We start from the raw sequence: 16276 nt of genomic DNA on the forward strand, positions 1-16276 counted from the left end.
CTCTCTCTCTCTCTCTCTCTCTCTCTCTCTATCTATCTATCTATCTATCTATCCATCTCTCCCCACCTCTCTCTGTCATTGTGTGTGTGTGTGTGTGTGTGTGTGTGTGTGTGTGTGTGTGTATAAGTGTGGTCACTGTGAACAAAGATGAAGATGACATCTGAACAAGAAATTCTCCCAGCAGCCTAGCCTCCTTCACCTTTCCTTTCTTCCTCTTTCTTTCCTTATTTCTCCCTCTTTTATTCTCCCCATTATTTTCTTCCCACTCTTCTCTCTTTCTCACACACTGACAAGAATAAAAACTAAAAAATACTCTTTTATCACTTTTCCCCCTCTACTACAGAGCACTCTCAAACTGTTTGTTGTTGGTTTTTTTTTCAGGATACTAACATACACTATGTGCCACAAATGCTGCTCTGATCTTTTCCTGTTTCTTCAGTTGACATTTAAGCTTTTTACTTTAAACTTGAAGGTTCAATTTGTTAGCTCATTTATCATCTTTTTTTCCTACTAGATGAAAAGCAATTCTACTAAGTGCTCATAGATACCTCTGGGAGACCTGACCTTCTATATCTGCAACTCTGCAGTCAGACTTTCCCAAAGATATCTAAACAGACGCCACAATCAATCACCTTTGAAGCCAGTGCCTCATCTTTAAGGCAGCTCCCTCACTGCTGCTCCACAGATGTGCACTCTTGCTGGAGATAAATTAGCTTGTTGTGAATGACATCCAACCCCACATTTGGCAGATTTCAGAAATCCTAAGTTACTAAAGCTGATGTGAAGATGAAGCACAGCAATATTTCCATCTATTTACTAAAGAAAATTGGAATATTTTAAAATCAATTGTGGAATAAAATTAATATTAAAGTATAGAATCAGGACTTTCAGAAGAGCAGAATGAGGAAGTCAGTAGAGGCTCCCAGGCAAGTAGTGTTACCAATACCACTTGCAGTAACATGTGTCTGCAATCCAGCTCTCAATAAGCATAGGCTCCTGTCTGAACTGAAGGCTAGCCTGAGTTTTAGAACATAGGGTTTCTTAAAATATATTCACATCAACCCCTTTTCATCCAGGAAATGATATTACGTATATACATGTGTGAATTCAGCATATAAATCAAACATTTACTGAAAATAATTAAGAAATAATTTTAAACAACCTTTGGTACCATATAATTTTATCATTTACAAAATATTAAGGCAATGTTTATACCAATCAAATGAGTATTGTTATTTCTACATAAATAATTACACATTAGCTGAACATTTAACGATATAGGGCAGGCACAAAGTACATTTTTTACATTCTTCAGAGTTGGTTGATATTTTATATCATTAATGCTAAGAACATTACTTTTCACATAAACACATAGTACAAAATGGCAGAAATATGTTCAAGATCGTTTCAGAAATAGTTGGAATTTCTATTCTAATCTCAAACCAAAAGTCATTGCTTATTTTAATGAGATTCAAGTGAACAATCAAACAGTAATTTCAATATCAAAAGATCTATGTGAGAAGATGGATCAATAAAAAATAGCTCTTGCTATGAAATCAAGAGGATCAGAGTTCAAATTTCCAGCACCCACAAACAAATGGGCATATCCAAGTGAACCTGAAAACAGGCATGAGGGCAGAAAGAGATGTGTTCCAGAGCCTGCTGGCCTGCTAGCTTAACTGAAATAGTGTCAGTTATAGGGAGACTTTATCTCAAAAGAGAGAGAGAAAGACAGAAAAGAAAGGAAGGAAGGAAGGAAGGAAGGATGATGGAAAGAAGGAAAGAAGGAAAGAAACAAAGAAAGAAAGAAAAGAAGAGAAGAAAAGAGAGGAATGACAAAGCATTTAATCACCTCCTCTGGTCTCTACCTATAAGCATAGAACACATGGAACTAAATAAACACATATGCATATACCTCCCACTACACACACACACACACACACACACACACACACACACACACGAATAATTAATTAATAAAATCAAAATTCCAACACAATACAATAATAAAACATACTAATTTGATACACAATAAACAATGGTGGGAGGAAAGATGAAAAGCATTTTGTGTAGTTAAATCATTTTGCTTCTTTATTATATACATACAGCTCAAACACTGTAGTTCATAACATACAATAGTGTCAAAACTAAGCTGAGGGTTTTTGGTCAGCATTTACTGACACTGTGTAGCTGAATGGCATGTTCAGCTCAAAGTGTACATGTTGTATGTTCACAACCAAGGCTGCACTGAAGTTATGTGATATGACATAATATACCTTCAAGAAACACCTTAGATTCATTAGAGGTTATATTTTTAATTAGTTTTTGTTCATTGTTTATTCAGAAGCCATTTAGTGCTACAAAATTTAAGTGACTCCCACACTCAGTTATATCACAAACAACAGTTTAAGAAGATTTGTTGAGAGACCCAACACACAGTGCACACTCTATCTGAGAGCTAGAAGGTCAGAGACTGCAGACAAAAAATGTACCCTTGCTGCAGACTCCTAAATGACAATGTCTGTGTATCCTGGGCAAAACAGCAACATCCCAGGACTGGAGACATACAGTCTTAGATTCCCATGGAAAGATCCCAAGCCCAAGCGACACACGGTCATCTAGTGCCTTCAACCTACAGAAACACAATTCCAGAGTACCAGGAACACATGGCTCCAGCCTCTGAAAACCAGGGACATGGCCCCCCCGCCCCCAGCCTATGCTTCTACCCATATCCCTATTGGGACCTCCCAAACAATAGGTGTTAACAAAATCTGGTTTACAAGATGAAAGCGCAGAGCATGTGCAGAATCTGAATACATACTTACCTACCTACCGGCCATGCTGCTGACTCCAAAATACAAGCATCCATTTGTGTTTCCCTGCAGAGAGGAGGAGATCTCAGTAGCCAGATACATGGTTCCCACCTCAGACCTCCCAGATAACTTGGCCATCTTGAGGATGACTCCATATTCCAGAGATGTGCATATCCAGCCTACAGTATATAGTTTTACCAGCTGTCCTGAGTAGAACTCCTGGACCTCGGGTATACACAAGGTAAACACCCATATGACAATTCCCCTTCCTATAGGTCAAACTGGGATACATCCAGAAAGGAAAGTTGTAGACTTATCAAAAAGATGCAGTGCCCAGAACACAATCCAGGAAGTTCTCCTGCATCCCTAAAAATTTCAGCTAGCTCCAGGAACAGCCAGATAGCACCAGCGACAAACACATGACTAAAGGCCAGTGCAAGAACACAATCAATAAAAAACTTAGGCAACATGGCTTCACCAAAATCCCCCAGCAACACTGGATATCCTAACGCTGCTGAAACACAGAAAAATGACCTTGAACCTATGCTTAAGATGTTAGAGGGAGGAGGCCTCTGGGACACCTGAGAAGATTTGGGATTGGATATCTCTCTGCCCTCTTCTCACCGTCCTGGAACATCCAGAACACAGAGAGCAAACCAACAGAGGCCTATGGGGCACTGATGCAGCTTTGTACTTGTCTCTCTTTCTGCCCACTCTTCACCAGTCTGGCCCAGCTGAGCCACCATCCGCAAACCACCAAGGGTGAGTTGGGCATGGGCCACAACCCATATTAGCCACCATCTGAAGGAGCCCTGTGGGGTACCCAAGCAGCTTTGGGCTTGGATCTTTCTCTCTAACCACTCCTCACTGGCCTGGCTCATCTAGGACACAGAAAGCAAACCAGAAGAGGTGAATCAAGCACTGGCCACATGCCACGTTATCCATATCAAGGAGGCATGTGAGGCACCCAAGCAACTTTCAACTTGGATCTCTCTCAGCCTACTCCTCACATTCTGGCTCACTTGAGACAAGGACAGCAACGCCACCAGAGGGATGCCTCAGGCCTGCTAACACCAGAGATAACCAAATGGCTAGAGGCCAGCTCAGGAGCTCAAGCAACAAAACTCAGAGCCATATAATTGAAGTAGGAAAGTAGATTTCTAAAAAATACAAGACAATACATTCAAACAGATAAAGGAATTGAATGGGTCCTTTAAAGAATTATAGCAAAATATAATCAAATAGGAGAAAGAAATGAATAAAACTATTCATGACCTAAAACTGGAATTAGAAGCAACAAAGAAAATAATCTGAGGCAATCCTAGAGTTGGAAAACCTAGGGAATAGAACAGGAACTGCAGACACAAAAAACACCAACAGAATGCAAGAGTTGGAAGAGAGAATCTGAAGTGTAGAAGATACAGTTGAAGTTATGAATACATCAATCAAAGGAAATGTTAAAACTAAAAAGTTTCTGACATTAAACTTCCAAGAAACCTGGGACACTATAAAAAAGACCATGCTGGCAGGGATGTGAAGAAAGGTGAGCACTCCTCCATTGCTGGTGGGAGTGCAAACTTGTACAACCACTTTGGAAATCAATCTGGCACTTACTCAGAAAATTAGGATGCTACCTCAAGACCCAGCTATACCACTCCTGGGTGTACATCCAAAAGATGCTCCATCATACAAGAAGAACTCTTGCTCAACTATGTTCATAGAAGTTTTATTTGTAATATCCAGAACTTGGAAACAATCTAGATTTCTCTCAACCAAAGAATGGATAAAGAAACTGTGGTGTATTTACCCAACGGAATACTATGCAGCTATAAAAAAACAAAGAAATCATGAAATGTACAAGCAACTGAATGGAACCCAAGTGAGGTAATCCAGTTCTAGAAAGACACATGGTATGTACTCACTTATGAGTGTATTATAGCCACATAGTACAGGATTAACTTACTCTAGTGCACAGACCCAAAGAAGATAAGTGACAAGGAGGATCCAAGGGAGGAAGCTTAAATATCACTCAGAAAAGGAAACTGATTGTACAGAGATAGTGGTTGAACAAAGGGAACCAGAAAGGAGAGAGATCCTTGAAATGAGGGTGGAGCTCAGACCTCTGGAGAGTACAGACTGGAGGACAGAGGACTTGTAGAGCAAAGAAAACCCTTCAGTGGGTCATTGCTGTGACAAGTTGGAGACCCAAGTCAGGATAGGCTAATGGAAGGATATTACAGGGACTCTAGGGGAGATTCCTAGGGGAGGGCCCATAGAGAATAAAAAGGACCTGCCCTAACTAGGCAAAACTCCTAGTAGAGGGAAGAGAACACCAGTCCACCCACAAAAAACTTTGACTCTAAGTTTGTCCTACCTACAAGGTGTGCAGGGGTAAAGTTAGAGCAGTTAGAGCAGAGCTTGAGGGAATGTCTAACCAATGCCTGGCCCAACCCAAGACCCATCCCATGGGCGGGAGCCAAATCCTGATACTATTAATGGCACTTTGCTATAGTTGCAGACAGGAGCCTAACAGAGTGGTCCTCTGAGAGACTTGCACCCAGCAGCTCTTTGAAGAAGATGCTGAGACTCACAGCCAAACATTGGGTGATGCACAGGAAGTCTTGTGGAAAAGTGAGGGAAGAAGAAAAGGACCTGGAGCTGACAGGAGCTCCACAAGAAGACTAACAGAGCCCACTAACCAGGACCCAGAGAGGCTTGCTGAGACTGAAGCAACAGCCAAGGACCATGCAGGGACTATATCTAGGCCTCCTACACAAATGTAGCTGTTGAGCAGCTCAAACTTCGTGTGGGTCCTCTAGTATTAGAAGCAGGGCCAGCTTTTTTGTCACTTCCTTCTGGCAAGACTGCCTTGTCTATGCATGGGAGAAGTCATGGTCACTCCTGATGTGACCTGATGGGCAGGGGTGGATAGGAAGAAGGGCTCCCCTTTTCTGAGGAATAGAGGATGGAGAATGTGGGAGAGGGAGGGAGGATGGGACTGGGAGGGTAGGAGGGATGGGGCTACAACCAGGAGGTAAAGTGAATAAACAAACTTAAAAAAGGAAAAAAAAAAAAGAACTTAAATACCTATGTAATTGGTAAATAAATGCACTAAAATTTATATGAGATTTGCATATAACTGCATATAAATAAAGGATATATATTCTAATAACTACCATAAATGTCTTTCCAGGAAAAATGGCAAAGAAGGTTCAGGTTAAACCAATCTGAGTGAAATAATCCTATCTCAGAAAAAGAGAGTGGAGATAAGTAGTAGTAGAAGAAGGAAAGGGATGATGGAGATTAGAGCAGAAATAAATCAACAGAGACAGAAAACCGATGAAACCAAAAGCTAGTTCTTCAAAAGATCAATAACATTGCCCTGAAACCATATACACATAAACAACAACAACAAAATGGACTCAGCAGGTTGTAGTTACATATTTGTGCATACACATTCGTGTGTGTGTGTGTGTGTGTGTGTGTGTGTGTGTGTGTGTGTGTGTGTGTGTGTATAACAAAAATTTTTTTAAAAAGTCAGCCAACTTGAGATGGAGGATCTGGAGAAAGAAATGTGAAGTGAGAAGTAAAATGTAAATGAAATAAAAAAATCTTTATCAGTCTTTAAAGAGATACACAAGGAAATAGAAGACCCAAATAAGTAAATTAGGAATGAAAGATGTGTTATTAATTACTACTGAAATGCAAATCCACATTATTAAAAGTTTACATTTCTGCTTTTGGTCACCCCACAACAAATAACAAATACATTCAAAATTATGTCAAGGGATTTACATCAAGAACCAGGTGTTGTTGCGCACGCCTGTAATCCCAGCACTAAGAGAAGCAGTGGCAGGTGGATATCTGTAAGTTTGAGGCCAGCCCGGTCTACAAAATGTGCCTAGGATAGCCAAGACTACACAAAGAAACCCTGTCTTGAAAAACCAAAACCCAAAACAACACAAAAGATTCCCATCACGCATATGCATCTTGAGGTAAAACTATTGCCAGATCATGATGAACCACCACACTGATTTCCACAGTGGCTGTGCCAGTTTGCACTCCAACTAACAATGATTAATTGTTCACATTTGCCCACATCCTTGCTAGCAGGTGCCATTATTTATTTTACTAATCTTGGCCATTCTGCCTGGCGTAAGATAAAATCTCAAGGCAGTTTTAGTTTGCATTTCTCTGATGGGTAAGGATGGTAAAATTTTCTTTAAGTGTCTCTCAGGCATTTGCTGTTCAATTTTTGGATACTCTGCTAAGATTTGCACATCATTTTAAGTTGGGTTATCATTTTCTTGATATTCAGGATTTTTTAGTTCTTAATAGTCTAGATAATAATCCTCTATTGTAAGTATAATTGGTAAAGATCTCTTCCCATTTTGTAGGCTGTTGCTTTGTCAGAATGAAGAATTCTAAATCTTACCACAAACATACTTGCTCATCCATATTTATTGTGGCTGGGTTCATAATAGCCATAAACTGCAAATAGTCTAGATGTCCATCTACTGGTGAGTGGATATTGAAAATGCAGTACATTTATAAAGGAGTATCATTCAGATGTTAATAAAAATAAAGTTATGGAATTTGATGGCAAATGGATGGAGCTACAAACAATCATCTAGAATGAAGTAATAACTCAGACACAAAAAGACAGATTTTTGCATGTTTTCTCTTCTAAGTGTATGTTATAATTTAAGCTGTCATTATGTGTTACACATTCCAAATAACTACAGAGGTTAAGTACATAGTAAAGGACCAGGGGCAAGCAGAGTATCTTGTAAGGAATGGGAAATATAATATAGGTTATGGAGAGAAAAAGGAGAAACTAGAAGAGGATTATTAAATAGAGAGGATGATTGGAGAACAGGGTAAAAGAAGGATATAGCGGGAGATAGCTAACAATAAAGGTCTTTTAAAAACTACTTTAGAAGCTTCCTAATAAATATTGAGATTAGATAGATAGATATATATGGAAAGAGATATATATGTACACATGTATATGTATACGTGTAAAGAGATAGATAGATAGAAAGATAGGCACATATTTGAAGTGAATCTAAATGGAGTCATCACATAATGGGGAGACAATGTTCCAACTAGACATCTTATATCACAAGTAAAACCACTAATACCATGAATAGATTACATCTTCTTGAATCATTGGCCAAAAGGGTCCAATGGAACTCCACAAACATCACAGGCTATTACAACCTAATGGTGAGGCCCTATTACTGAAGGCAACATTTACTTATGTCACTGAACAAGAAGAAGTCGAGCTGTTGCTCAGCTAGAAGTTTCACTTCTATTGATTAGCATCCATGGTGCTAGAAAGTATTGTGCACACTATCAGAAGAGAAAGATAATCATCAATATGATCCAGCTACAAACTCTGTCACCAGTAACAGCAACCTGTCTGCAGGATACACTGTTGTAATCATGACACAAACATTATGGGAACTGGATTTAAGACTCATTTCATAAAATGGAACTCATACCCAACACTGCTAATATGTCCAAAAACCGGAGACTAGATAGGTAATGAGCCTAAGTAAGCCTAAGCTAAAGTAACCAAGAAATAAAGTTACTCCTAATGACATATATATACACATAGATGAGTGCTTTGCTCAACCCTCCTCAGAGAAGCATCTTCTTATAGAACGTGGGAATTACATTAACATAGACATCCACAACTAGAAAATGTGCAAAGAGTGAGAGACTTTGGAGCATATGCCTGGATGGTATATCTTCACTAAATCCCTCCCCTGAAGGCTCAGGGAGCTATGTGGAAAGAGAGACAAAAAGACTGAAAGAGCGAGAAGCAATGGTTGACTATAAGGAAACTGTGCTTCCTTTATACAACAGAACTGATTTCATTTTTAAACTCAGAGAAGCTATGGCAGCATGCACACAATCTGCATAAGTTCAAGTTACACAAGGTCTCGGAACTAGAGAGACAGTGGATCCATGATCCTACTCCTCAGGAAGAAGCAATTTGCACTTGATACTCATTGGCAAACAGAGAAGCTCTTGGCTCCAATGGAATCTCAATAGGCATAAACCACACTCAAGGACAGGCCCCAGAGCCTGTAGTAGTTGACACGAAAGGAGCGCCATGGTTTTCTTGTTTAGGTTTTCATTCATTTGTTTTGTTTGGCTTTTTTAATGGATTTTGAGGGACATTTTGAAAAAGAGAGAAAGAGCATAATATTAAGAGGTATGAAGGAGGCAAGGGAGGGAAAATTAAGTGATGGTAAAGCTCTTACTAATTCTTTAAGATAGAAGATAAGCATCAATTTTCATGAAAAATAGCTTAAATTTTGACAGAAATTTAGGAGCTAATCCTAAAATAAACCTAGAAACATTTGGGATTCAGACTAATAAAAAAGAGGAAAAATATGAAGAACTCAAAATTTTTGCCTCCAACTTACTCTCAATTGATAGTTATAAAGGGTAGGTAGTAATAACAGTAAATCCACAGAACAGAATCAGAGTCCAGGCACAGGCTTCTTTTTACAAGAAATCAGGAAATTTTAGTCTTTGTAGAAAATGAAACAACTTGATGTCCATGTGCAAATGTGACAAGTTGGATTTCCTATCTCACAATACATATAAAATTAACTACCAACAGCTCATAGACTTAAATGTAAGGGCTAAAGTTATAAAATTATACAGTAAAACCTGAGAATAAATCTTCATGACCTTATTAGATATTGCTTTCTACAAGAAATATCAAAACAAAAAAAAATAACCATGAATACACACACACACACACACACACACACACACACACACACACACACACACACATCAGTATCTTCAACAATTTTTACTGGCCAAACTGGATATCAGAGTGTAGAAGAATGCAAATAGACCCATATTTACCATCCTGCACAAAACTCAAGTCCAAGATGATCCAAGACCTCAACACAGAATCAGGTACACTAAATCTGATAGAGGAGAAAGTGAGGAATATCTTTTAATTCATTGGTACAGAAAAAGACATTTTGAACACAACACCAATAGCAAGGCACAAAGACCAACAATTAATAAATGGAACCTCATGAAATTGAAAATTTTTCTGTAAGAAAAAAGATATTGTCAATCACACAAAGTCACAGCCTACAGAATGGGGAAAGGTTTGTTTTATTTTTTAAAAAACTCCACTTCCAAAACATATAAAGTACTCAAGAAACTAGCATCATAAAACTGAATGATCCACTTTTAAAATGGGGTATAGAACAGCCCAGGCCTTAAGGTCAACAATTAATAAATGGGACCTTATAAGACTGAGAAGCTTCTATAAAGCAGGAGACACTGTCAACAGAATGAAGCAACAGCCTACAGACTGGGAAAAGGTCTTCACCAACCCTACATCTGACAAACATCAAATATCCAAAATATATAAAGAATTAAAGAAATTAAACACCACCATATCAAATAACCCAATTGAGAAATGGGGCTCAGAACTAAAAAGAGAATTCTCAACAGAGGAATGGCTGAGAAACACTTAGAGAAATGTTCAATGTCTTTAGTCATCAGAGAAATGCAAATTGAAACGACTCTGAGATTCCATCTTACACCCATTAGAATGGCTAAGATCAAAAATTCAAGTGACACCAAATGCTGGCGAGGATGTGGAGAGAGAGGAACACTCCTTCATTGCTGGTGGGAATGCAAACTTGTACAACCACTTTGGAAATCTATCTGGCACTTTCCCAGAAAACTGGGAATAGGGCTTCCTCAAGACCTAGCTAATCTACTCCTTGGAATATACCCAGAAAGTGCTCTACCACAAAAAAAGGACATAAGCTCTAACATGTTCATAGCAGCCTTATTCATAATGGCCAGAATGTGGAAACAGCCTAAATGTCCCTCAGTTGAAGAATGGCTATGGAATACTACTCAGCTATTAAAAACAAGGAAATTCCAAAATTTGTGGACAAATGGATTGGACTAGGAATGACCGTACTGAGTGAGTTAACCCAGAAGCAGAAGGACTCATGGTATATACTCACTTATAATTGGGGAAAAGGCATGTCCCATGAAAGTCTTCACTTACCAGGAGATTGGGATAGCTGTAAGGATATCCTAGTGAAACTCTAAGTAAGAGAAATATAGGAGATGGGGAAATAGAAGGACCCAGAGCGTCCTAGAAACTTACAAGAAGAACATCATGATGGATGGATCGGGGTTCAGGGGGGATCTGCTCAAACTATTGCACTTACCAAGGACAATTCAATAGTAAACATTGAACCCCTGCTCTGATCAACCCAATGGACAGGACATTTTCCACAGTTATGTGGAGGGACTAACTTTGATATGAGCTCTGGTGCTCCGTGTTTTACCCTCTCCTCTTTGAGGAGAGGCCTGATGGCACTCAAAGAAAGAATAAGCAGGAAACCAACATGAGACTTGATAGCCTATGACCATATAGTGGGGGAGGAGGTCCCCCTTGGTTATATACCTAGGGGGAAAGGAATAGAGTGAAAGTGGGAGGGAGAAAGGAATGGGAGGATATAAGTGATGGGAAAGCAATTAAGTTGTAATCTGAATAAATTAATAAAATTTAAAAAAACAAAAAATAAAAATGGGTTATAGATCTAAACAGAGAATTATTAATAGAAGAATCTCAAATGCCTGAGAAACATTTAAAGAAATGTTCAGCCTCCTTAGACATCAGGAAAATGCAAACCAAAACTACTTTGAGATTCCATCTTACACCTGTCAGAGTGGTTAAGATCAATTACACAAAAGACAACTCACACTGGCAAGATTGTAGAGAAAGAAAACACTCCTCCATTGCTCATGGGAGTGCAAACTTATACAGCCATGATGTAAATCAATACAGCAATTCCTCAGAACATTGGAAATCTATCTACCTCAAGACCCAGCTATACCACTCTTGGGCATATACCCCAAAAAATGCTCTATTCTCTACTAAGTTCATTAAGGCTTTAGTCATAATAGCCAAAACCTGAAATAACCTAGATGTCCTCCAACTGAAAAATGGATATTTTAAAATGTGGTAACTTTACACAATGTAGTAGTTTTTAAAATGGCAATGGCATTTTAAAGGCGAATGGGTAGATATAGAAAAAAAATCATCCTGAGTGAGGCAACCCAGAAAAACAAATTATTATGTATTTACTTATAAGTATATATTAGCTGTTAAGTAAATGATTACTAAGCTACAATCTGCAGACCCACAGAGGTTAGGTAAAGAGAAGGGCTTTTCATATTCTGTAGCATGAATGTAGTTGGCCGGAATTTTACATCGATGAGAAAGGGCTACAAGTTGGTGTTTCTTAAGGTACAGTTGTATCTTAATTTCAAGAATAAAATAACGGCATAAAGATCAAAATTAAAATGAAAGAAAACACTGTTTTTAGATCCTTATTCCAATGGCCTAGGCATGGTGCCTTGGGGAAGTAATTAGGGATAAAAACAGGATTGGTGCTCTTGTGGGAAGTGGCAGGAAGCAGATTTATGTGAGTACACAACATGAAGGCATCTCTTTCCAACCCAGAGAGAGGATACCCTCCAGGAAATCATCCATAGCACCTTAATTGTGGACTTCCCAGTTCAGGAACTGTGAAAAATATACAGCCTCACAGTCCACAGCATCCTGCTGCAGCAGCCCAAAAGGAAAGATATTCAAGAAAAGGTTTGAGAATTAAATATCCCATAAGAACTTATCTGAAGGCAAGAAACACTTTTCACAATAATGAAATAATTAGTAAGAATTCAGCATGCTTTTAAAAGGGTCAAGTGTGTGAATATATATCTCTCCAAAGAAGATAAATGGCAATTATCATTATGCATTAGTTAAATGAAAATCAAAACAACAATTAGGTGGCATGTCATACTCACTAGAACAGATGTGAAAATGTGGGTAATAAATGTCTACAACTATGTGGCAGGAATGGAAACTTCCATTTTAATATACTGCTTTCTAGAATGCAAACTGTTGCAGATTTTTTTTTAATCAAAGGGCAATGCATCAAGGTGTAAAATAAAGCCATGATAAGTTCACTGCTAGTGTAATGAAAACATACATTTGTACAAAAAGTGGAGAAATAAAATGTGCTATATACATACCATAAAAATATTATTGGCAATAAAAAAGAATGGAATAGTAATACACGCATCAACATGAATAGACTTTGGAGATATTATCTACTGTGAGGCAAGCAAAACTTGCTTGAGATTCCTAAATAGTCAAATCTATAAAAATGGGAGACAGAATAGTGGTTAGTTGGGAATAAGGAAATAATACTAGGCAAAAGGAACTGCTAAGAGGTATTGTATTTCCTTACAGGGACAAAAGCTTACCTGTACAATGCGGTGAAGGTGATGCAAGATTACAAATTTTACATGCATGCATTTTTAGAAAGGCTGAATATGTGGCCAAAGATCACCTTGTTTACAAAAATTGAAGAAAATATCTGGTTGTTTTCCACCAATTTCTGGTCCAAAAGACAAGCTCATTGATTCCTTTCTCTGTATTCATAAGTTAGAGGAATGAGTAGACTTCTGTAGCTACCATAAGCTATGCACATGCTTCATTGGTTTAACATAATATATTAAAGTTCTTTAATTATATATATATATATGTGTGTGTGTGTGTGTGTGTGTGTGTGTGTGTGTGTGTGTGTGTGTGTCATAATATGTGTACATATATGAGACAGAGAGAGACTGAGACACACAGAGAGAGACAGAGACAAAGAGACAGAAAGACAGACAGACAGACAGACAGACAGAGAGGCAGAGAGACAGAGAGACCAGCAATTGGTTGTAGTCTTGGTGAACTTCTTTCTTTGGTAGACTTCATAGGAAATTTTATTTTCCTGAGGGCACATGCATTTCTGGGCTTCTCATCTCCTTCCATTTTCAAAGCAACAATGGCTGATAGAGTCCTCCTCAAATTTTATTCCTTCGATGTTGTTTTCTTTTGTGCCTTTGTATCTCTTCCTCTTAGAAAGATCCATTTGGCTCTTTTGAGGCCACCCAGATAATTTCTGGGTGTCTCTGATTAGCACCTTCATTCCATCTGAAAGCATTCTTTTGTGCTATATAAGTCAATAGATCTAATCAGAAAAGAATTGAATATAAACGTTTTTTGGGAGCCTGATCTTTCCCACTATTAGAGACGAGCTTCTCATCTCCTAGGATCCACCTTGGACACATATCATATTATATTTCATGTCTAATTCTTTGGTTTTTATCAGCAAATGCATCAGAGTTGTATTTTGCCTTCTTCATTCATTTGTCTTTCCATATATGTCTGGTTCAACATGTAAGGCAATATTATCTAGATGGTCCGTGATGTAATGTGCTGTTCCATCCAGAAAATGTCAACATCTGACAGAATCCTACCATGGGACCTGGTGCCAATGAGGAAGTACATAGGAATATAGGCCGTTCGAGGGTATTGTATTTGGACACACTCTGGAAGGCAGGTTTTGAAAGTGGTTCAAGTTTCATTTCAGCCACCCTACCCTTATCGCTTTGTTGTTGCAAGTGACAAAAGTGATATAGCAGTCACTTTTATTTTCTTGTGGGAAAGCAATAGGAAAATTGATCAAAAGAGCACAATAGCTTGGGTAGAAGTAGAGCAGAAACAAAGGAAGAAGGAAATATCACAGAATCCTTTAAGGCAGATCTATGCTAAAGAAACAAATGTTACAATGGTTTTCTGTTTGTTTGTATGTTTGTTTTGCTTCCTTACTCCTTACAGGAAAAGCTGCCCAGTTACCAGCTGGATAAGCTATGTGCATACAGATGTGATGGCCTCAGCTGTGGCAAGAGAAGGAAAGATCTGGCAAGGAAGGAACTAAGAACTGGGAAGGTATTCCATAGTTTCACATGTGAAGAAGAGAAGGGAGGAAGCATCCATCAAGAATTAGCTAAAGAAGCATAAGTAATAGAATATAAGGAGCGAATTATTGCAAGGCTCAGCACACACCACTCATGAGTCCATGGTTCAAACCCTGCAGGCCTTGAGAATCCAGGAACACACATGGTAGAGTATCTGTCAAAGCCAGAGTACCTTCTTCCCAAGAATGAATTCTCTTTTCTCTAAAAGCATTAGGCTGAATAAAGTGTCTATAAACACAAGGCTGAACTCATCATGAACTTAGAATTTTACAAATGGGAAGTTAGTGTTTGAGGGACAACAGGGCAATCAGCTTACCATGCTGACACAGTCAAAGTCCACTGTAGAAGAGGAGGGTTGGAGCAACACCTCTCTGTTCACAAAGAGTCAGAGCCTAACCCCAGGAAAATGGGGAGAGACAGTTATGGGGGGTGTGAAAACAGCCTAGCCATCTATTGAGGCTACAGAGAAGAGGCTACTACAGAACAGGGGACAGTCCACAGCAGCAGGAGGGCTGCTGCACCTGCCTGGACCTTCCTTTTGTCTACCTTGTGAGACACTGTGTCTGGGAAATAATCACTCTTCCTTGCCATCCTCATTTTTTTAGAACACGGAGTAACTTTCATGTCTGAGTAACTTGTGATTACCCACTATGAGTCACGTTAATTGTAAAAGTTTGTTTTAAAGGTAAAGATGCCACCAGAACCTTCTAATTATGTACCCTGTTGTGCGTTACTTTTTCAGGCTGTGCTCACGCCTGACCCTGAGTTGAAAAACCACAAGGATAGCAATCTTATCCACAGCATGCAAGGAAAACCATTCTGTATCATAAGCACATATGTGACAGAACGCTGGATAAACTTCAAGAGGTTTGCCTGCCGGATAAACCCAGCTGCTGTCCCAAATTCCTCACGACCTTTAAAAAAAATCCAGAAGATAAAGTTGAGCTTGGCCTGCCCTCCCCTTTACCTCAAGTGTTGATTTTTTTCGTCCTTACCTTTCCCTTTGCAAGGGTGTATAATCCACCCCTTTCTTGATTACCTGTGGTTTTCCCCCACTTTCATTCCCTCTCTAAACACCATTCTTGGTGCATCTTCAAAGCTTATCTCCTCTCCACAGCTGTCTGTTCAAAGTTGAGAGCTTGACACTGATTTAACCAGCTTGAATTGCTCTGAAATAAATTCCTCAGGGGAGAGACCAATTTCCTATGCATTGTCAACAGCAGAATGGAGTGCTGGTAGCTGCTAACCATGGGATGAATACGAATAACAGTCCAAAAATGGGGAAGTAATTTCTGCGTATCAAACAATTAAAAATTGAAAACTGAACTCTGCCTAACCCCCCAAAATTTATCTGAAAGTGGAAGTTCTATTATGCCATGGGAGCTTGATACTTGCAAACCAGAGATTCTCTCAGCCAGGAAAGATGGCTTATCCTTTAAGCCCAGACTCTGAATGGGAGAGACTGGTTGCTCACAGTTATTCTTTCGACCATGGCATACTCATGAGTGGAAGACTTTTGGGTACTGTGACCTTGAACATAGCTACAGTAAATGTGAGCTAATTTTGAGATGCCA

The 16276-nt window shown here is 38.9% G+C and overlaps 1 protein-coding gene across 1 annotated transcript in view; it reads left to right on the plus strand.

Moving 5' to 3' along the window:
- The window catches only part of LOC311605050 (uncharacterized protein), a gene marked incomplete at its 3' end in the record, with an annotated part of 38093 nt that extends 22412 nt beyond the window's left edge, over nucleotides 1-15681 (plus strand). The window contains exons 3-4 of the mRNA XM_084795337.1: nucleotides 14563-14673; nucleotides 15445-15681. Of these exons, the coding sequence (XP_084651463.1) occupies nucleotides 14563-14673; nucleotides 15445-15681 (348 nt within the window). The remainder of the gene's footprint in view (nucleotides 1-14562; nucleotides 14674-15444) is intronic.
- Nucleotides 15682-16276: the final 595 nt, after the last annotated feature.

Source organism: Acomys minous (genome assembly GCF_964271855.1).
Source record: "Acomys minous genome assembly, chromosome: 9".
Classification (NCBI taxonomy): domain Eukaryota; kingdom Metazoa; phylum Chordata; class Mammalia; order Rodentia; family Muridae; genus Acomys; species Acomys minous.